We start from the raw sequence: 23,791 nt of genomic DNA on the forward strand, positions 1-23,791 counted from the left end.
AATTGCCATTTTCAAGTGATACATACCTGCTTCTATGTGCCACTGATCTTTCTAGGCTTTCTTTTGTCAGTTTAAAAATTTGTCTTATTCCCTGAAAGTTTTAACTGCTGATACCTGGGGGCAGGTGGAGGATGTGAGATGCCTGAATTAGGGCAGGTGTGCCTGGCAAAAATCTAAGGCATCTCTCTGGTAGGGAGATGAACTCCAGCCAAGATAAGTTAGGAGACCATTTAAGGATGATTATGATATCCTGGTGATGCTGAGTTCTAATTAACTGCTGTTAGCCACTGGGTGGGGGGTGGGGGACAGAGGAGAGCATGATGTTTCTAAACGGTAGGTGGAAAAGAGTGAAAATCATTTCTTTCCGATAATGAGCTTGTTCCCGAATTGGCTAATGGGTATTTTTAAAGCCGTGCTAAATTAAAGGAATCCAACTATCTCACTAGTGTTTTGTAGCACACGGGTTCAGGGAGACTATGTGGGATATCCAAAGGGGTTCTATACATAAATTGGACTTAATTGCTCTAAGAGACACTGGAGCTTTCTTTAATCAGAATGGAAATAAGGATAAGCTGAGGCCTTACACATATGTGGTACTTAAGGGAGCAAACTAATGGTGTGCCTTTGTGTAGCTGTTAGTGGGCAGAAGGAAAGGCAGGCTAAAATTGGGAGGTTTGCCAGCTTACATTTTTTTCTCCTCCTTGCTTCTGCAGCTCCTAGTGCTCCCTTCTGATAGGCCTCCCCACCTGTGCCGTAGAGCTCTCTGCTGAGATGGATGACGGAGGTATTAACAAGGAACTGAAGCAGAAGTTAAACTTTTCCTATTGTGAAGAAGAGGGTGAGCATGAAGGGCAGGAGGAAGCACGAGAGAACAGCGAGGCCCAGAGCCAAACCCCAGACAAGTCTCAAGTTCAGGAGACAGAGGCAAAGTGCACCCCCCCCAGACCTTCCCTCAGTAGTACTCGTGAAGTCAGTACATTTCAGGAAACAGACACGATGAGTCCCAATCAGGGTCTGAGGACTCCGGTGTCACACTCTCGCAAATGTCCTGAGACACCAGCCCAGCCAGATAGCAGGAGCAAGCTGCTGCATTGTGAGAGCCCCTTCACTCCCAAAGTAAGTAAGTTGTGGAGGAAAGGGGACCCAAGCCCCCAAGATCTGTGCTCCTTTGGTTCCGCTGATGGGGAAGGAGGATGCGTTCGTTTATGTGTATCAGGCAGATTTGCCTCACAGGCTATGTATCTCAATTACATATTAATTGGTGAAAATGAAGACGAGTTCAAAGTTCCCAGAAAACAGAACTAAATGCCTTGCTAGCTGTCTTCTCAAAACCATTGATATCAGCAACTATTTGGTGTAGGCCACAAATAAATCTTGGTGGGGAAAAAATTCCTGGTTGAAGAATATTGGAACCGGAAGGAATATTTTTATTTATTTAAAAAAATTTTTTTAATGTTTATTTATTTAAAAAAATTTTTTTAATGTTTATTTATTTTTGAGACAGAGAGACACAGAGCATGAACGGGGGAGGGGCAGAGAGAGAGGGAGACACAGAATTGAAAGCAGGCTCCAGGCTCCGAGCCATCAGCCCAGAGCCCGACGCGGGGCTCGAACTCACGGACCGCGAGATCGTGACCTGGCTGAAGTCGGACGCTTAACCGACTGAGCCACCCAGGCGCCCCAATGTTTATTTATTTTTGAGACAGAGACAGAATGCAAGTGGGTTGGGGCAGAGAGAGAGGGAGGCACAGAATCTGAAGCAGGCTCCAGGCTCTGAGCTGTCAGCACAGAGCACGACACGGGGCTTGAACTCACGAACCACAAGATCGTGACCTGAGCTGAAGTCGGTCGGACACTCAACTGACTGAGCCATCAGAAGGAATATTTTTAAAAATGTTTATTTATTTTGAGAAAGAGAGGGTGGGGCGTTTGCGCATGAGCGTGTGAGCACGAAGGAGGGGCAGAGAGAGAATCCCAAGCATGAACTGGAAGTAATATTAAGATCTAGAGCCCTAGTGCATTCTGCAAACGAGAAGATCAACGTTTTAAGAGTTGAACTGGCTTTTGGCTCGGCCAATGGCAGAGGCAGGACTAGAAACCTGATCTTTTGGTCTCAGTCTACTACTGTTCTTTCCATTACGCCAACCGGCTCTCCTTTTATGTAATTATTTACTAATATTTCCTAATAAAAGAGTGTTCACATTCACTGTTGGAACACATTCACATATCTTTGCTGCTGCTCTTCCCAGAAGGAAATCCTCCCCTCTCCTCGGACCTGTGAGAGACCAGCTCTTCTATGTGAGCAAAGAGGTAACTTGTTGATACTTCTCTATAAGCTGCGGAGGGCAAATAGGCAAAGGTCCCAGGTGGTTGGCTTCGTCCTTTATTCTTGCTGTGATTATTCTCCTGTTATATCTACATGTCATTAAAATCAGGGTTGGGGCAGGGTTACCTCTGACAGACTAGTGCCATGGTGTGTGAGCCTCAGCACTGGTATTAATTCCGCTTTCTGCTGGCTCAGCTTGAGGTACTTAAGGCCATCAGAACAACATCCACGCTTCTGTTTGTAGCACAGTTACTGTCAGCAGGTCTCTGCAGTTCCTACTGAGCGTGCACACCATGACTACCAGGAAGGACTAAGCTTCTTGACTGTATTGTGGACAAACTGCTTTCATACGCTTAGGTGTCCATTGTGGGTTTTTCAATGGTCCCAACACCAATAATCCTTTTATTTTTTCCAGAAGCCAGTGTGGGCAAGGGGTACAAGACAGTCTCTGTCCTCAAAGTGCTTACAATCAGCAGAAAGACTGGGTGATATAGACACTGTATGACAGGTGCTTCCAGAGTGGTTTTGATGTATGTAAATTAGGTGGAGAGTGGGCTGAAAGAACATGGCTCTGAGCAAGACTACACAGGAAAGGAAATGGGACACGGTGTGTATGTTTCATTTCATTCACTCACTTAAAATGGAGCACGTTGATATTGGACCTTCTGCTGGAAAACCTTATTCACTGCATCAAAAAGCGCCCAAAAAATGAATACAGATAAACAACGGAAACAATAAAGTTCGGATCAGGCATGCTGAGAGAGGATTGGGAATTGAGTCTCAAGAGCAGGAATGCCCTTCCTGAGAGCAGTCTTCAGGGATGAGTTGGAATGAACTAGGTAAAGACGGAAACAAGAACTGAAAGCCAAGGGAAAAGCATCTACCGAGTTAAGAGGGAAAAGATCATGTCCCACCTAGAAATTGCATGTTGCTCAGTGACAGGGGCCTGTATGTGAGAAGGTGCAGGCAGTGAGGCCAGAGTAGGTAGCCAGGAGCTAGATCTACTTACAAAAAAATTTTTTTAATGTTTATTTATTTTTGAAAGAGTGAGAGAGAGAGAGTGCAAGTGTGGGAGGGACTGAGAGAATCCGAAGCAGGCTCCAAGCTCTGAGCTGTCAGATGGAGTCTGATGTGGAGCTCGAACTCCCAAATCGTCAGATCATTACCTGAGCTGAAGTCAAGACGCTTAACCGACTGAGCCACCCAGAAACCCCCAAGATTTTATCTTGAAAACTTAGAGACAGTCATCAAATGGTTTTGATCAGAGGTCTTTTTGAAGAACTGACCATCAGGTGAAGGCTGGCATGTTGTGGGAGAGACCTTGAGGCACAGCAGGGTTTACGACAGATCGGCTAACAAAGGAGAAAGGCCTGAATTAGGTCAGTGGTGGACAGTGAGAAAGTGAGAGATGCTTAGGATTTGGTAAGTGACTTTGATGTGGAATTGTCGAGCTCAATGGTCAAGAAAGAATTTGAGACCTTTTATGCTGCAAAAAGGTGTTTTTATTACAGCTTGGGGCCAGGACCTGTGGACAGAAAGAGCTGCATTGTGATTGTGAGGAGTGACTGATTATATAGGGTTTTCCATCCTATGGAGGTGAAGGTGATGTTAGGGCTCCAGGAAAGGCCTATAGGAGTCAATAGGTTCCTGGAGATTTCTTATTGTGTTATTCTTATAAATCATTAAGACAGTTACAAACTGTAGTGGAGTTTCATGTCCTACATGCCTGTGATCTTTATCAACTGCCCATTTGTTTTTCCCTTGCCTTTGTTCTTAGGCAGTTCCTAGTGCCTGAGGAATGTTATATATCCCACCTTAAGCGTGGAGAAAGTGGGAATTGCAGGGTGTCAGCTCGTGTTTTTCTGTCAGCTTGCTTTTTGTTTTCTCCTCATATCTTACCCTTAAGTCTTTTAGATTGTTGAAAGCAGAAGGTCTCTTTCTAGCTTCTTCCTGCTGAATAGGGGCATATAGATGTCCCTACCTATGGGCCAACACCGTTCAGTTGGGGAACGTACAGGGGAGTTACAAGGCAGATGCAGCTGGGTCCGGTGTAGACAGCGAAGAAGTATTTCCATGGTTGATAAAGAAGATCATCGTTGTTTGAAGAGCAGTTTGGGATCTTGTACAGGTTCACAAGAGTAAGAAGGCATGTCAGTTTGTTCATTGGTTTTTCTGTGAAGGAGGTACAGGTTTTATTCTTGATATAAGCCCAGGAAGAGTATCCCTCTAATTTGACTACAGTGGGAGTATATAATATGACCCAATAAAGACCTTTCTATTTTTTAAAATAAGTTCATTTATTTATTTTGAGAGAGAGAGAGAGAGGGAGAGAGAACAAGCACATGTGTGCACGCATGAACAGGGGAAGGGGAAGGGCAGAGAGAGAGGGAGACAGAGAATCCCAATCAGGCTCTGCACTGTCAGCACAGAGCCTGACGCCAGGCTCAATCTCATAAACTGAGATCATGACCTGAGCTGAAATCAGGTGGACACTTAACCAAGTCTCCCGGGAGTGGGGGGGTAGGGGCGTGGGGGGGCGGGGCCTGGATCTTTCCATTTTGGATATAAGGCCCGGCTGTATTAGACTCCCAATCTTTTAAATAAATCACATCTCTGGGCTTACATGAGATGGACTTCCAGTTATAGTTAAATCAGGTTTTAGGAGCATGTGATCAGTATATTCATTAAGTAACTTATGAATTAAACCAGCCTTGAGTGAATAATTTAATAAAGTATTAGAATCTTCACCCAGGGGCGCCTGGGTGGCGCAGTCGGTTAAGCGTCCGACTTCAGCCAGTCACGATCTCGCGGTCCGTGAGTTCGAGCCCCGCATCAGGCTCTGGGCTGATGGCTCTGAGCCTGGAGCCTGCTTCCGATTCTGTGTCTCCTTCTCTCTCTGCCCGTCCCCGTTCATGCTCTGTCTCTCTCTGTCCCAAAAATAAATAAACGCTGAAAAAAAAAATTAAAAAAAAAAAAAAAAAAAAAGAATCTTCACCCAATAACCGGTCCACTGTAAGGAATGGTCTTCTATACCATTCAAAGGGCTGAGTCCTAGAGGTTGTTTCGGTGCAGCCCTAATCCTGAGAAGTTCTACTCGTAAAAGAATATCCCAGTTTCCCTGGGTCTCTAGACTAAGTTTAGCAAGGTGTTGTTTCAAAGTATGATGAGCTTTCTCCACCTTTCCAGAGGGTTGTAGATGCCAGGCTGAATGTAGAAAACATTTAATTTTTAAAGTTCATGCTATTTGTTTGGTTATTTATGCAGTAAAAGGACTATTGTCACTTTGGAGGGATTGTGGGAGGGCAAATCTAGGAATAATCTCTTGCAACAAAACTTTGGTCACTTTTGTGGCTCTTTCCGTTGGACATGGAAAGGCCTCGATCCACCCAGTGAAAATCTCAACAAACACTAGTAGGAACTTCTAGCCTTTGCAAGGAGGCATTTGTGTGACCTCAAGCTGCCAGTCCTCTCCTGGATATGTTCCATGCCTTTCTACTGATTTTGAAAGGGAGGGGGGTGTGGACGGTACCTTCCAGATTTACTTGCATACAAACAGTACAATATTGGCAGACTTATTTTATTGTAGCTGTTAAATTCACTCCGTCAAATGTATTTTTAATTCAATGTTTTAAAGCATTTTTGCCCAAATAAGTAGCCTGGTATAAACCCTATATTACCTTCCATTGGTTATTTTTAGATATAAAGATTTTCCCCTCATTATTAACAAGACAGTCCTGTGTATTTTTTTCAATATCCTCATTCCTGGGCTATGTGAATTTCTTGGTCTGAATAGACCTTAGCTTGCCTTTTGTTCTCTCATCAACTTGATGGAGAGGTTGAGGGGAAAATGAGGGATCTAGGGTCCTGTGAGGCTTCTGTCTTGTTTGAGTAGATGATATCTTGAATCAAGATAGTTGATACTAGAGGATGTACAGGTCTGGAGAAAGCAGAGATGTCCTGTAAATCATTGGATAAATGACTCTGGAGTGCAGGAAAACACACTAAATTGGAGATCTAAATTTGGATGTCATTAGCATTTTGGAAGTTGTTGAAGCCTTGGGTGCAGATAAGCTCAAGTAGCCTGGGTGCCAGAGTAAGAAGAGAAGTGGTCCAAGTTAGGAATTCTGGAAATGCCATGATTTGAGGGGCAGAAAAAGAACAGAGCTTGAAAGGGAAACTGGAAATGCTGCTGAAGAATGCACACTTTGTGAGGAATATAGTTTGGATCAGAAGAGAGAGGGGGGACACTGATCAGCAGGGGTGTTATGCCAAGGACAAGAATGCCCAGGAAAGGAGCATTGGCCTAGTTCAGGCTTGCCCGAGAGATAGGACTAGAAGTCATGTGAAGTGACTTCAGGTCACCATAAAGACTTCCTAGCGGAACTACCTGGAAATAGAAGAGCGTCCCAAGGAGGCTGTATGTCCCTGTGGCTAAATGCACTGAACACTAGTTGATGATCACTTGGTAGGAACATTGTAGGGGGGATTCAAGCATCAGGGGACTAATTGTACCAACTGGGCCTTTAAAGTCTTTCCAAGTCCTGAGACACTATGATGTTGTGTCTTGAAGGTGGGAGGTATTCCTCAATTTTTCTTCCCCTCTATCCTCTGTACCAGAGCTGTCACTTCTAGAATTAGCTATACTCCCTGGAACACATTTATACTCTCAATCTGGACATCTTTCTCCAGAAACTTTCAATCTGCTCTACTTTCAGGCAGAACTTCCTTTCATAAACCTTGTTCCAAACTAAGTTCTCTTGAATTTCCAAAAGAATTACTCATTATTCTATTATTCTGGCAATAAAAATCCATGTTAATATAATTCATATATTTCCCTGTGTCATAAGCAGAGCTCACAAAATCTATCGGCCTTCATATTTCCAGATTAGGAATTCTGATATTGTCTGCCTTGATGTGGATACTTCTCCTTCCTTTTGTCAGAAAATGTCTAGGCTCTTTTTGTTGTCCTTGAAGTGTGGTCACCAGGATGTGCATCATTTCAGGTGTGGATGCCCCACTGTTTCATATGTGATAGATATGTTTTACTTTCCATATAATCATCAGTATCACAAAAAACTGTTTCTCAGGGACTGATTTACTGTAATTCTATGTTCATTGCCTGAGTCACAGACAATTGAGAAATATTATATAGTACAGTTGTACTTTGAGCAAGTACTCAGTCCTGTAATACACTTACAGGAAAATTGTGAGTTTATCATTGATAGCTTTGTCTGACAATAGCCCCAGGATTGTTCATCCTATAAACTCTAAGACCTGTAAAACCCTTGTAAAAACTTGACTCCAGCAAGACCTTTTTCTTCATAAAAAAAAAAAAAATGGTTAGGTTACTGGGTGTACTCTGTATTTTCCTTCATTTCTGCTTTTATCATTTTGGATTTCTAATTTCAATATTCATTCTTTGTATCCTTACATTCTTGAATTACATTTTTATAGAGTGAATCATGTTAGAGTCTAGCTTCTGCTTCTACTCTGAAAGCCATGGACAGAGCGTGTCAAATAGTGGCATTCTTTTAGAAAGAGCCCCACAGTAAATGATTATGAGGTTATATCATGGCCCTGTGTCTACTGCTATGCCCATAACACAACTATTCCTCTGGCCCCTGACTTAGGTCATAATGGCATTCTGCTGTCTCCTCAGAATTCTTTGTCTTTGGCCTGTCACCTCTGTCCTTTTGTTTAGTTCTGGTAAGTTTGTAGGCCTGATGTTCTCTTACTGTACCCCACTTGGAGTGGGAAGGACAGCACATTTTCCTACTTATTGGTATGTTGGCTATAGCCACTACAAAGCTCAGACGATTATTTTTCAATTTCTTTACCCCATTTTATGGAAATTTTCTCCTTTGGTGTTGTATTATAAGTGGAACTGGAAACTTCTCCCGTGATTAGATAGTCTATGAAATCCTTCCTGTACAAAGTGAATACTTCTGCAAGACTGATGGGCTGTTGACTAACAGACTGTGCATTCCTTAAGAGATGGAATTCACCTATGTATGCCTCAGCATCTAGCCCAGTATCCACTAATTAGTAGGCACCAAACAAATGTTTGGATGAATGATTGAGGGGGAGTTAAAGCATACATTGAGAACATAAGGACCAGGTCTTTTAGAGTCCTTTTTGTTTGTCTAAGCTTCAGCCTATCGTCTTTAAAAAGTTAGTGGTAGAAGTAGAGTTGGTATTTTTCTGGTCATCAGAATTGCCCAGGGGAAGGCAGTGGAGCTTAACAAAAGTACAGACTCCTGTGTTGATTCCTTGAGTTGGAATATCTAGAGGAAGACCAGGAATCTTTATTTTTCATAACAGGACCAGTTACAATGCAGCTAGTTTGCACTGAACCAGATAACCTCTAATTCCTTTTCAGCAATAACATTCTTTGGTTCAAATATTAACTAGCTGATAATGGATTTTTTTTTTTTTTTTTACTAAACTCCTTCTGTCTTCCCTTTTTGTCATCCTCATTCAGTGTCTGCTGAGCCAGTCAGTGATTTCTTCAACAGAGAAGCTCCCCTCCCGAGGCTCTAGGCACTTGAGGCTCACACCTATTCCCCTTGTGGATGAGATGACCTCATCGGCTCTGGTCAATATTAATCCCTTTACGCCAGAGTCCTATAGAAAACAATTCCTTCAATCCAATGGCAAGAGGAAAGCCCGAAGAGATCTGTAAGTGTACTGTTGCCTCTAACTTTTGAGAACTGATCTTACTATGGTCAAGTAGAAGGAAGAGTGTAAAAGTAAGATTAGGAACAAGAACTCTATTTGAATGCAGTTCACACATCCCCTCCTTCCTAAATGTTAATGTGGGTTTGTGACCTGCTTTTGGCACAGAGATTCCAGCATATCCCCATTCTGAAGTATACTATGAGGGGCCTTCTCTATAAAAGAATAGGTCAGAGTAAGCCATAGACCGCTGACTTCCATTAGCAAGTCGAATGAGCTACAGAATTGCATTTAGGAGGTCTCCTCTGGTTAACAGAAGGCTAGCCCCAGGGAAGGTGTAGCTCACCCTTTAAGGTGTAGCTCACCCTTTACTACTGCTTCAAGTCTAGCTTGTGTGACTCGGGGCTATAGAGCAAGGATTTGAACTTTTCCACAGGTGATGGCAGATCGGCTACTGAGAAAAAAGATAGTGTTGCTTTTGGAGGTGCTAAGAATGGAAAGCCAAATTGCATGCTCCACAAAGCCGCTGAATGGTAGAAATTGTCCAGATGAGGATTGTGCAGATTACTCAGGGACATTTCTTGACCATGTCTCTTCAAGGCTTCCTTTTTACAGAATGGAAGTGCCTCTAAAATGGGTCAGTCATTTGTGTTCATATGTACTCAGCTAAATAAATGCACAGCTAACCATGTGAAGTACGCAGAGCATTTAATGTTAGGTTGAGATATTTGTTTTGGAATCAGTGACTCTGTATTAACCAGCTTTGTGGCCAGAATAGGTTGCCTCCGTACTATCTCCTGGATCTTAAGTAAATGGAACTTTAGCACAAGTACACAGGCCCACTTTTGTTACCCAGAATTGGTTTTAGCTCTTGAGGATTCTTTAGAAACCATCAGAGTTAGTGGACTCACCTCTCACTGCAGCTAGCCAGAAAACACCATTAATTTGAATTTCCTGCAATCCTGCAATGAAAGTGGGGATACTCGAGTAACATCTCTCAGTGCTTCTGCGAGAGTACTTTTCTCCCTTCCTCATTGTGGTGTTGTTATTTTATGAAGTATTAGAATGTAATACTAAACTTAAGTCACAAAGGTCCAGCATCAGTTTGTTTCCATGAGTGTTATGTCATCCTCCATTTGCCATTTCTACCCTGTACTTCTGCAGAAGAAAAATCTAGAGCTGGCTGATGTAGTAATTGAAATCTTGCTTAGAGATCCTGAATGCAAGTGCTCAGGCCAAAGAGAGGGTCTGTCAGAGACTTCGGTTGATTTGCAAAGTCACTGAAAATCTCTTAGCCAGTGTGAGAGCTTATTCTGCTACACCGATGGTCTGCCTGCGAACCTAGTGCAAGGCCAGGTTCAGGGGAGGTGGGTGTTGGAGGGGAAGTGAGGCAGGGCAGAGTGCTTAGTGTCACATGTTCTGTGCACTCTCCCCTCCACTCTTCAGCACTGCTCTGTTTGCCTAGAACCCCACTCCTGCCCCTTAGCTGATTCCTACTCATTCTTGGAAACTTAGCTTGGAAATTCATTCTCTTTTGGGAAAGACTTTTATTCGTGACATCATGATTTGGGTGCTGCCTATAGTATCCCTTGATATCTTGTTCTTATTCTTTCCTAGTGTCTTACATTGAAATTTTCTATTTATCCCTGTCCCCAAATAAAAACTGAAAGGGAAAAGGAATGGTCTTATTCACTCTTAGAGCCCCAGAACCTAGTATAGTATCAAGCTCTATACTGCTAATCCTACATCGATATCATTTCTTTTTGTTATTCTTTTTTTTAAGTGGGGAAGCTGGTCCAGGGGAAAGCGATGTAGATCCAGGGCTGCCTGCCAAGGTGAGCACAATTCTCTGTTCCAGCTGTCATGACTCGGTCACTTCGTCCTATCACCTCTCTCTCTCTCCCCCACCCCCACCCCTAACTTCATAGATTTACAAATGTGCCTTGCAACTGAATTTATCTGAATTTATCTTCATCAGGGTCTACATTCTTTGCTTAGTTCTTACTTTATCAGACAGTGTCTGACCTGCATATTGCTGAATCATTACCTTGGAGTGTTTTTAAATTAATGGCTACTGCTTCTATCTTTGATTTCGGGAAAAATTCTATATTCATGGAGGTACAGAAGTGAAGGGAAAATTCAAGATATTTAAGGCCCCCCAAAATGGAAAAACAGGACAGAGAAAAATGGCATAAAGCTGGAAGTTTAAATGTAAAATTTTAGCTTTTAAATGTGTCCATACCTATTGATTTTTAAATAGTGTTCACAACTTTTGATGTAGCATCCCTCATTTTATAATCTAGCCTAAGAAAATAATACTATAAATGTTAACAGCAGAGATGTGTACCGTAGCCTTAACTGTAATAGCCAAAAAAAAAAAAAAAAAACCCAAAAAGCAAAAAACCACACCCTCCTAAATGTCCAATAAAAATATGGCCAAATAAATTATATTTTAAAGTGGAATTTTAAATTGCCATTAAGATGTTTATAATATGAAAACGTGCCTATGTTCAACATTCAGTATACAAGAGGGGGAGGGCTTGAGGTTGGGGACTGATGTGGATGGTAAGCTGGCTTATTTGGTGTCTGAGATGGGGCTGGGAAGGTATAGTGGGTGAGCAATTGGTAGAAGGCCTTGAAGCCTCTGACCAGAAGTTTGGCTTCCTTGTGGGAGATAATTAGGTGTGTCTGATTCTATGGTATCATTTTGCAAAAACGATTATACTGTTTTTAAAAAATTTTTTTAATGCTTATTCATTTTTGAGAGACAGAGATAGAACGTGAGTGGGGGAGGGGCAGAGAGAGAGAGGGAGACACAGAACCCGAAGCAGGCTCCAGGCTTCTGAGCTGTGAGCACAGAGCCTGACGTGGGGCTCGAACCTATGGACAGTGAGATCATGACCTGAGCTGAAGTCGGACGCTCAACCGACTGGGCCACCCAGGCGCCCCAACGATTACTATTTTTGATTACAAAATTTGTCACCATTTGAAGAGATGGAGAGAGGGCTGGCAGCTGTAGAAACTCCAGGTATGGAGAAAAGAGAACTTGAGATTGGCCAAAGGCAATGAAAATTCTAGATCTTGCTAATGGAGACTGATTGGCATTGTTTGTTGAAATGAAGAGGTAGTAGGAGTCAAGATGGTTTAAACTCAAAGCTAGATGACCTGGCCGGTTAGCTCAGCTGGTTAGAGTGTGGTGCTAATAAACTCAAAGCTAGATGAAAAAGTTCTTGCTAATGGGGACATTGAAAAATGAGGACTTCATGGAGATAAATCAGTTCGGATTGAGATTCATATAAATTTGTGGAGATTTTCTGTCATCTTAGCTATCATTTACTGAGAATTTACTGTGTGCTTGGCCTTGAACTAAGTTACACACACAGGCACACATGCACACGTCTTCTCATGTGATACTTAAAAAGAACCCGGAAGAGTAGTTGCTATCATCCTCACTTTACTTTAGATGAGAAACCTAATAAAGGAGTTCAGTGATGTGTGTAGGGTTACTTACTAGCTGGGCAACGGGTGACAGTGCTAGTGAGCCAGGAAGCTGAGATCCTAAGCTATACCTGAGCTATACCTGAGCTTATAAACTGAGGTAATCGATCCGATAATTTTGTTCTCCAGACTAAGATTTTTGAGGAGGCAAATTGAACACAAATAAGTTTACTCAACTTGAGATGAAAGTATTAGCAGCCAGAGTGTGAGACAAGTAGACAGGAGTCAGAGGGTGGTGTCCTTCCCCCGGCTACCCCTTAACATGATCCACCCAGATCCCAGCCATTCTCTCAGCTGAGGACAGTAGCTCTTCTGTGAGCAGGTGTGTCCCCTCTAAAAACATAATGAGAAGAAGAATATTCCAGACAACAGAAATAACCTAGAAAAAGACCTAACCTATTAAAAGATGCCAGTACATCACTCACAGGTGGAATTTAAGATACAAAACAGATGAACATAAGGGAAGGGAAGCAAAAATAATATAAAAACAGGGAGGGGGACAAAATATAAGAGACTCTTAAATACAGAGAGCAAACTGAGGGTTGCTGTAGTGGTTGTAGGTGAAGAGATGGGCTAAATGGGCAAGGGGCATTAAGGAGGACACTTGATGGGGTGAGCACTGGGTGTTATACATAGGGGATGAATCACTGGAATCTACTCCTGAAATCATTATTGTACTATATGCTGACTAACTTGGATGTAAATTAAAAAATAAAATAAAAATTAAAAAAACCCCAAAGAAATTTAAAAAACATTAAACAATGCAAGTACAGAGTTGTATAGATGGTTATAAAGAGTACAAAGAAGGTAGTCGACAATTGGGAGGTTCTTGCTACTATGAATACTGACACAGAGAGGTACTTGGGTGGCTCAGTCGGTTGAGCATCCGACTTCAGCTCAGGTCATGATCTCACAGTTTGTGAGTTTGAACCCTGTGATGTAGGCTCTGTGCTGACCGCTTGCTCAGAGCCTGGAGCCTGCTTCAGATTCTATGTCTCCTCCTCTCTCTGTCCCTCCCATGCTTGAGCTCTGCCTCTCAAAAATAAATAAATTAAAAAAAATACACAGAGATGAAATCCAATAGATTTGCTTTGAAAGTCTTTTTGAAAACTTAGAGAAATTTAGGAATATGCCTTAAATTTATTGCTCATAATATGTTAGAATTATTTTAATTTTTTAATAAAATATTTCAGAGATGTGTTCTACGAGAAACCAACATGGCTTCCCGCTACGAGAAAGAATTCTTGGAGGTAGAAAAAATTGGAGTTGGTGAATTTGGTACAGTCTACAAGTGTATTAAGAGACTGGATGGATGTGTTTATGCAATAAAACGTTCCATGAAACCTTTTGCAGGATCATCAAATGAGTAAGTACCTTTGAAATGTACTAGAAGTATAAACTTGGATTTGGAAAGTTGTTTCTTGTTAAAACATTTCATTTTGTTTGTTTGTTTATTTATAGACAGAGACAGCATGAATTGGGGAGGGGATGAGAGGGGGTAGAGAGAGAATCCCAAGCAGGCTCCAGGCTGCCAGCACAGAGCCTCATGAGATCATGACCTGAGCTGAAACCAAGAATTGAACACTTAACTGACTGAGCCATCCAGGCACCCCAAAACATTTTTTTTTTAATGTTTTTTTTTGTATTTTTTATTTTTTTATTTTTGAGACAGAGAGAGACAGAGCATGAACGGGGGAGGGTTAATTTTTTTTAATGTTTTTTTTTATTTATTTTACCCCAAAACATTTTAAATAATGGCACTGATGTCATTAAAAACATACCCATTGCTACCCCCTCCATTGTATGTGGTCTCACATTTATAACTTTTCTGAATTTTCCAAGTCAGAGATAAATTATTTCCTAAAATGTACCATGATCATTTGGGAACAATCACATTGCATTTTTTCATGGTTCTTGAGGCTTTTACTACTGGTCTTACTGCTTTTTCTTAAATGAATAGATTTATGGATTTTCTTCCTGTTTCATTCATTAGAAATATTGCCAAGTAGGAAGTTAATGTTAACTTATTGGTTATCTCCACTTTGTATTAACAATGAATTCATTACTAAATTCATTATGACTATTGAAATCAATGTTTTGAAGACTACAAGTGAGAAATTAAGAAAAATTTAAATTTCATTCTCAGAACTAATTGTTCAAAAGTTCTTCCTTTTACAAGGAAAACAAATATTTCCAGATTCAGCCAATGTATTTTGTGAACTGTAGGGATGTAATGCTTAATTTGCTGAATCTGAAATTATGGGCCTTAGAATTCTTCATTTTTATACTGAAATTCATCTAGTACCACATGCTACTTTTTTGTGTTGGATTTCCTATTCCATAATGAATCATGAATATTGGCAGTCCCCAAGACTGTCCCTATGACTATATCATATTGGCTGAGTGCAATATTATGACTTTCTAGCCTTCACAGAGAAGACAAGAGGACCCATCACAATATCCTTCATCAAGTCTATGGTGGGCCTCTTGTTAAGCCCATCAATATATTTTTTTAAATTGTGATACAGTGAAATTAAGACTCAAAGCATGTCTGCCATTGATATAATAGCAACCCAAGACTCCTCTTTACATATGCCATGTTCAATGAAAACAAACAAACAAACAAACAAACAAACAAACAAACACCATGGATTTTGGCACCAGGATGACCAAGGTTCTGGTCTTAGGTCTACTATCACCAGCTTGACTTTGGGCTAGTCACTGAGCTTTCTAAAGCCTTCATCCTTGCCACTATATCTTACTGAGTAGTCATGACAATTAAATGAGGTGAAATAGTAAGCAAGCAATGAGCACTCAACGTTCTGCCACTGTTAATAATGCCTCATATCATGGAGCACTTGGGTGGCTCATCGGTTAAGTGTCTGACTTTGGCTCCGGTCATGATCTCACAGTCTGTGGGTTCAAGCCCCACGTTGGGCTCTGTTTTGACAGTGCAGAGCCTGGATGGAGCCTGCTTCCAATTCTGTGTCTCCTTCTCTCTCTGCCCCTTCCCTGCTTGCTCTCTCTCTCTCTTTCTCAAAAAGAAATAAACATTGAAAAAAAATAACGCCTCATATCTTGTTTTTGAGAAACATTTGTGTGTATATTGATTCATTTTTCTTGATGCTTGTCTGTCTGTTAGGAGTTTGGCTTTGCATGAAGTTTACGCTCATGCAGTGCTTGGGCATCACCCCCATGTGGTACGTTACTACTCCGCATGGGCAGAAGATGACCACATGATCATTCAGAATGAATACTGCAACGGTAAGTATGTGGACTATCATGGTGGAGAGGGAGATGAACTTTTAGTCCCCAGGAAAAAAATCTTTGCCTCCCCCTTGTAGTTTATGCCACGTGTAGCAGAGTCCTACCTAAAAGGTCTGTACTATAGTTTGGCTTGGAAGCAGAGAGCAGGAGACACGAAGTTGCATTGAAAAGGAATTTCAGGTTTATACTATTTCATATTTTTTTCAGAGCTGATGTGTGGCTGACACCCAGAAGCTACTAATCCCCTCACAGTTTACTCAATACTTAGAAACCTTTACCCCAGTGGTTTGAATGGTAAATCATCCTCCTCTTACCATTTGCTAGGTATTCTTAGAGAAGCAAGTCATACTCTGTACCATTTTTGGGGAGCGGGTGGTAAGCTTACACAGCCAACTTTTGATTAATTTTCAAGCGGATTCCTGAATTTGAGGATTGTTGTTACCTTTGAGGCTTAGTGTTCTCACCAGAGGAAGGGCATGGGGTGAGCGCTGGGAATGAAATGCAGTGACTTCAGATTATTCTCGCAGGTCTTTCAGGACCATACATACACAAATAACTGGTCAAACTTTTTTTCTGGGCTACTTACATCGCAAAATGTAGTCCTTTGGCCTAACGTATTTCTACTCTGTGATTAAGGGGGTGACCTAGCGGTATCTTTACATATTATTATTCTCAGATATTTTTAATCAAAATGTTCAGTGGTAAAATAGGAAAATGCTCCCAAATTAAATAGAAGCTTGCCATCCTTTTACGAGTGGTGATCTATATTCTGGCCATGGCAATATTGGATAATGGCACCCCTCTCAAACCTGCTCCCCTCCCCCACAACATGTACACCTACGCTGAAGTTTCTCTAATAGCACAGTCTTTGAGTAATTTTAGTAGCCACCAGATAGCCCTGAGTATGTAAGCACAGCCTGACGTTTGAGGACAGTTGACAAAGCTTTATCATTATATCTACAAGTAGGTTAAGTAAACAATATTATGAAACACTAGAAACACAGAAAAATGGCACACATATGATGCAAATTAATGGCATTTCTCTTGCTGTTTCCTTAGAGCCTGATTTCCTTGTAGTCTTAACTGTGAACTTTTTTTTTCTCTAAAAAGGGAAAAATCCCTTTTTCTAATAGTCTCTTCAGGATAAAAAATGGACCCTTTCCTCGTGATTGAGATGTTGAGACTTTTCTTCCTAATTCCTCTTTACTGTAACCTGAGATTCCCTATTCTTGCCCTTCCCATTCCCCAAGATTGGTTTTATTTTCATGACTTTCAACTACTAACAAAGATAATGGCAAGTCATAAAAATTAACCAAGAAAGTCAAACAAAACAAATTTAACCTGATTTAGGGCATTGTAAAGATTTCAAATGTTCGAAAAAGAATAAGGTGGAGTGATGGTTCTTGTTACAAGTCCTCTTCTAGTTCTTTGCAACATTTGAATACCTTCTACAGGCATGTCATTCGTTAAGTTCTAGGGTGAGCTGTACCAGAGAGTGAGAAAAGTCTTTTGAGGAGCTTTATTCCACTTGCTCGCTTACAGTGAATCCACATGAGACCATTTGGTGCAAAACCAGGTGGTACAGCTATGGATAAAAAGCATTCAGAGAAGACGAATTTGAGCAAGAGGCAGCACAGTGTGGTGGGATGGGCCTGGGCTTTAAAGTCAGGCAGGAGTGGGTCTAAAACCCAGCTATACTGCATACCAGTTATGTGATCTCTGGGATGTCAATCCCACTGAGTAAAGAGATAGTAATATCTACTTAGGAGATAGTAATACTTCTTATTTTGAAAAATCGGAACAACCTACATCAAATGCTAGCACACCGTCAAAACCTGATACAGATTGAGAACTCAGAAACAGTTGTTACTAGAGTAGCCCAAGAAAATCTCAAAAAGGAGGTAAGACTTGAAAGAGACTTTGCAGAAGGATTACCAGAGTTTAAGGAAGAGCAAAGAAGGCATCTATTAGAGGAACAGCAAGCAGGCAAAGGGCATGACATTGGGGATGGGTCTGACCTAGCAGATGCTAAGGAGACTGATGGGACTAAGGTGACCCTATAACAGGAAATAAGATCAGCAAAGTCAAGTGTGGGAGGAATACAGAGGGTTTTTGGATGTTTCCAGGCAGCAGATTTTCAAGAAGATGTGATAGATGAAGAGGAATCATTGTCTGTTTGCCATGGTGGTCCACTAACTTCACTGTGTCCTTGCCAATTAAAATGTAGTTTTGATTTATCAAAATGTAATTCACATACATTGCTTTCAAATGTGAACTGATCACGGAAAATAAAGCACACCCTTATACTTGTCTTGTTTGTAGTTATGGATAATCCATGTTGAGACTCTGCCCTGTGGCTCTAAATAAAGGAGAGTTAAGTCCAAAGTATTTGTAAGGTAGCAGAGTAGCTAGTGCCTGATTCCTTCTACTCCTTTCTCCTTCTATCCTCTGTCTCTCCCTCTTTCTCACCTCTTCCTCCTCATGCCTGTCACCCTTAGCTCTGTACCCCCAGCCTGTCAAAGCAGTCAGGCTAGAGCATGTAGAGTTATGGTTTACTCAGATTATAAATTGGATGTTTTAGATAATGTACATCATAACTAGTAGAGACCAGCAGTTAACTGATTTCCCCTACTGTCCCTCCTAAACTCTAAACCAATCAAATGTTCCTTCTTCCACCCTCACCCTTGCCAAGATCCCCTACCCGTCATCTGTGGGTCAGCCTCTGAAATCTGAAGGCTTTCCAGCAGTAGATTGATTGCGCAACCACCAGGATTCCAAACTATTCAGGATGGAACGATTAACCTCTCGCTAGAGGCAGTATTTTCTTGTGACGTCTTCTGTCACTGAAGTTTTACAGAGCGTGCTCCCCTTGTTCTAGTGATGTGGTACCCAGAAGTCTGCACCATCTGTGGAACACCATATATTGGTTATATTTTCCCACCAAACAAGGAATAACTTTACCAGCAGGAAAATATGCTTGTGTTGTAGAGAGCAACATAAAATCAAGATTTTGAGAATACAAATGTACGAACAGAATATCCTGTTGGTCTGCTGTTTACATTTTAGTGTTGGAAGGCATTTGCTATTTGTTTTAGTGTCTGTCAGGTTTCATAAGCAGACAGAAAAACATAGATCTGTTTTTCTTAAGTTTCCTTTTTCCCTCAGCCAAGTGGGGGAAATATCTTTATCTAAAGAAAAGAATTTGGCAACTCATCTCACCAAGATGGTTTGAGAAGAGCTGTCCAGGAGCTGGCTGTTTCCTCCTAGGGCACAATCCTGTCAGTTACAGTATTATCTCCAGATGGCATCTTGGGTTATGGAGTTAAGGCTCCGGTATAGCTGAGATTAGGAGGGATGAGGTTTATCATTCATTCAGTATTGCTCTGTCTATACACACAGACTTCCTTAATACTGTTTGGCAAAGAACAGTTAATTATGCTCCTCAATAAGAGGGAGACCATCGGCTTTAGCTGTAGCAAAATAAAGATATCCTAATACCTTTGCATAAATGCTCTCCAGTAACTTTTACCGTTGTTAATTATTACTTGGCTAACCTGAATATTACCTGCAGGGCTTCTAAGTAATTAAAAGTGCTGCTGGCACTGGTCTAGTTACCCTTACTAAACACCCGTAGCTCTTCAGGAATCGGCAATATCTCTGCTTATAATCTAGAAGACCACATTAAAAGGTTGCTAAGTGCCGCTAGGGTGCTTCTTTCTTCGCATACCTTTTATGGGCTCCTTGTCTTTGTCTTTCCTTTGCCTCTGTTGCCAGGATAGACCTTCAGTCCAGAATATGTGCAGAGTGCATGCGAGACCTTCAGAAAGTGAGGATGGATAAGATGGGGGTCTCGGATGAACACCCAGTCTAGCGGGAAATGAATTCCAGTAGACATGGGGGCCTTGGATACAGGCTTCCTTCTCTTTGGCACACCTCACAACTTCATCTGCAAACAGATTTGAGGTGGCTTTGGTCTTTATAAGCTTCAACATACTCTTCCTTTCTAGCTAAGGTCATCTATAGAACATACAATCTTTTTTTAAGAAGATTCCCAGGAAAAAGACACACCCTTTACTTTAGCCCTCTTTGTGTTTCTGGAAAGGGCTGAAACTCTTCTTCTTTCTTACCTGAATTATTTTAACATGAAAGATCAATCTTTAAACTGAATATTACATAGGATACTTTAAAATATGGATTTCCTAAAAACCATTAGTATCTTAGATCCTGTTGTTCTGACACATACTTGAGGGCTGGAGTTCTAACTGCCAGGGAGACCCAGGACTCTACAATTTGACTGAAGAGGCTGCCAATGAATGCAGATTAAAAACATAAAGGGTTCAGAAACATTCTAAATCCTTAGGATGGGGCACCCAAGATCGGCAGTGGCAGGGGAGGGGGGGTCACATGAGTCCAGGCCTTATTTTTTACTGATAACAATGATAAACTAAGAGTCTATAGTGGATGTGCAAATACTGTGGCTCAAAAAGGATTTAGGTGTATACTGAAGTTAAACTTCAAACTCATTACATTAAAGTTACTAGTGGCCTATAATTACTAGATGGACTCTGAACTAATCATCAATGCTAATAGCAGCCATCTGTCCAGGCTTGATTGGCCTTCTGCTTAATAATCAGGCAACACTTTTAAATGTTAGTTGGGGCAGGGCATACTCAAGGCAATGTCACCACATATTGGATATCTGGGCTACGGCCCTTTATTTTTTTCTTTCAAAGTCCTGTAATTCTTTCCAATATGTCTGTGGTATAGACAGACAGGGGGGCAGATATTACTGGTATCTAGACAATAATCTAGATTTGTTGGACTGAACTCATTCATGAGGAATTTACTGAATGTTTACTATGCTTCCATCTATTAAGATTCACACCTTTTCTCCATTCTGTGGGGCTGCTCTCTGTTGTTCTTTCCTAGGTGGGAGTTTGCAGGCTGCTATATCTGAAAACACAAAGTCTGGCGATCATTTCCAAGAGCCAAAACTCAAGGACATCCTTCTGCAGATTTCCCTTGGGCTTAAGTACATCCACAACTCTGGCATGGTGCATCTGGACATCAAACCTAGTCAGTATGGCTCCCCTCTGCTCCTTTGGCCAGATTTAGTTCTTTCCCCACTGTGTCAGAATTGTTGTCTGTGCACCTACTAAGTGTTGAAGATGCTGTTTGCTGGCAAAATTTCTTTCTTTCATGTGTTTCCCTGAAAATCTTAGTCAAACAGCTTTATCCATTCCCCCCGTCCAGGGCCAGGGGACAGAGAAAAGACTTTTTCCCAGGTAGTAAAGCCAAAGTATGAAAATATTGGCTACATCCTGAATGTGTTCGACCACTGTTGTATATACTCTTTCTAATTCAGCACCGACTAAAGTGAACAGAAATCGATGGTTTTGACACTCAATAATGTGAAACTCAGAGAAATGTTACCATCTTCAGGCTTCTTTCTTTGTTTTGAAGCCACCAGCCTCTTCAGAGGATGGGGTGTGTCTGAGGTCAGTTTCACTTAAAATAGGTATTCTTAACCACTGAGTTGTTCAGAGATTCCATGGAAGATAAGAAACCTTGGTAGTCTTGTTACACGAACTCAGAAGAGGAGGAAAGGAGGGTGGCCAAAATGTCAAATACAGAAAAGACTCTTTGGGGGTAAAAAAGCTTAGGAGTCGTTACTTATGTTAATTCTGTATTTATTTAGGTAACATCTTCATCTGTCATAAGATGCAAAGTGATTCTCCTGTAGCCCCAGAAGAGATTGAAAATGAAGCTGATTGGTTTCTCTCTGCCAATGTGATATATAAAATTGGTGAGTCTGCCTTAAATCCTGACCTGTATATTATCATCCTATAAAATTTATACTGATGAATCCCATTTATTCCAGTTTTAAAGACATGCTTGTAAAGGGCTCTGTTTCTTTTTCTTCTTCTTTTCTTTTCTTTTTTTTTAGGTGACTTGGGTCATGTGACATCAATAAACGAACCAAAGGTAGAGGAGGGAGATAGTCGCTTCCTGGCTAATGAGATTTTACACGAGGTAAAGATCAGGCAAGCAGAGGGCATTTTATAATTCACTGAATCCTTTGACTCTCAAATGAAGGTTCACAGAACAAGAAATGAAAAGTATATATTTATAATTAAACTTTACATGATCTCTTTTCCTATTCAGAATTGAGACTGAGGATAAGAAAGAAACTTAAAAAAAAAAAAAGGCACAAGCAAAGCTGGTTCAATCATGGATTAATCACTGGTTTTACTGTTCTTTATAAAGTTCCTTTACTGTTTCTAGTCTTTCTTAGACTTCCTAAACTCATGAATTCCCTAGTAGAAAGGAAGCCTTTATTGGTTCAACCCATCTTTATCAGGCTATCATCCTTTTGATAGCACCACCAGCTCTGGTGAAATGAGCTTTGGTTATTGTCTACCTTCCAGGATGTCTGCAGAGTCAGGGCTAGGAAGGATTTAACTCCTTCCAGGATGATCATATCTGAGACCAGTTAATCTATGCTTGGAGTCTCTTTGAGCCTGACAGAACAAAATGACGCTAAGATTCTGCCTTAAACTCTTCAGGGCACAGCAGTGTGAATCAGGTGGATTTGCACCGTATCCTTTGTCTTCTCTAGAAATAAACCACTAGCCACAGCAGATGTGACCTTGCCCATTGTGTCTGTTTAAGCTCCTACGTACTCAGTAATCTCTCTCACCCGTTGTCCTGATCTAGACTCAATTCACTTGGCAAACTAACTGGCTTTCCCGTCTTCTGTTTTGAAGGATTATCGGCACCTTCCCAAGGCAGACATATTTGCCTTGGGATTAACAATTGCAGTGGCTGCCGGAGCAGAGTCGTTACCCAGCAATGGTGCCATGTGGCATCATATCCGTGAGGGTAACCTTCCAGAACTTCCTCAGGAACTCTCAGAAGAATTTTGCATTCTACTCAAGGTGGTATCTCTTATGAGATCAAGAGAAGATAGAAATGTCTATTTTTAAAAAATGTAATGGCCAGGAGGTGGGGAAAGAGGAAAGCAGATGCTGGTAGTGCCACTGACAGAGGAAAAAAGGAATCATGATCCTGAAGACCAGGAAAGACATAGATAGGACAGACCGAAAGTTTCTCAAGAAAACGTAGAGGATATCATAAAGCCTTTTATATTCCAGTTTAAAATCCTGTTACATTTTTTTTCTCTGCCCTTCCCAACAACCCTGTTAAGGTGGGAAATTCAGGAAACCAAGGCTCAGAGCAGTTCCTGGACTTGTATTCTCATCTTTGATAATTGATTCACTCTAAAATCAAACTTAGGTCTTTTTGCTCTTATTTTAGGGTTTTAACTGTTGTCATTGAAGTGGTGAGACTACAAAAAATTTTGAATTTTGAGTGTATAGAAGAAAACATAAGCTACTTTATTGATGAATAATGGACACCACCACCAATCACATGCACTATTAGAAAAAGGCATAATGTCAGTTCAGGAATTTATGTGTTACTTGAACTCCATGGTATCTGAGTATGTGGAGGGACAAGGAAAGGAAGCTGTTATGTTGAAACAGAGGTACAAAAAAATACACCATTGAGAAGTTTAGAATTATACTAAGAAAAAAAAAATGTATACATAAGACTTCATGGCTTAAAGAACAGGATTGGTTAGAATTCCTAAAACAGCTTTAGAGACATCTACTCTTGGCAATTAAATATGAGTTTCATAGTTCACCTGAAAACTTGAAATTTAGTTACAAACTTCTCTTCTTCCGAATAGGCAAACTTTGCTCACAGTGGACTTTATTGCAAGCCTAATCATCTATTTCTATGTGTGAATTGCTCTTAGACTTAGTTGATACATACTGAGTACTTCAGTGCTGGCCCACTGTGCTAATAATACATGCATGTTAATTCATGTAATTCTCACAATACTCCAGTAGGTGAATGTTGTTCTCCCAAATATCAAAAAAGGGGAAGTGAGTTTCAGCAAAGTTAAGTGACTTGCTCAAGGCTACTTAGTAAATGGTGGAGCTGCCTCTGAACATTGGTTCC

General features: G+C 41.0%; 1 protein-coding gene across 1 annotated transcript in view; it reads left to right on the forward strand.

The window, feature by feature from the left end:
- Positions 1–771: 771 nt before the first annotated feature.
- WEE2 (WEE2 oocyte meiosis inhibiting kinase) overlaps positions 772–23,791 on the forward strand; it is a 29,020-nt gene continuing 6,000 nt past the window's right edge. The window contains exons 1-9 of the mRNA XM_047849382.1: positions 772–1,116; positions 8,808–9,004; positions 10,785–10,836; positions 13,693–13,865; positions 15,642–15,763; positions 20,696–20,842; positions 21,465–21,572; positions 21,714–21,799; positions 22,534–22,704. Of these exons, the coding sequence (XP_047705338.1) occupies positions 772–1,116; positions 8,808–9,004; positions 10,785–10,836; positions 13,693–13,865; positions 15,642–15,763; positions 20,696–20,842; positions 21,465–21,572; positions 21,714–21,799; positions 22,534–22,704 (1,401 nt within the window). The remainder of the gene's footprint in view (positions 1,117–8,807; positions 9,005–10,784; positions 10,837–13,692; positions 13,866–15,641; positions 15,764–20,695; positions 20,843–21,464; positions 21,573–21,713; positions 21,800–22,533; positions 22,705–23,791) is intronic.

Source organism: Prionailurus viverrinus, chromosome A2 (genome assembly GCF_022837055.1).
Source record: "Prionailurus viverrinus isolate Anna chromosome A2, UM_Priviv_1.0, whole genome shotgun sequence".
NCBI lineage: Eukaryota > Metazoa > Chordata > Mammalia > Carnivora > Felidae > Prionailurus > Prionailurus viverrinus.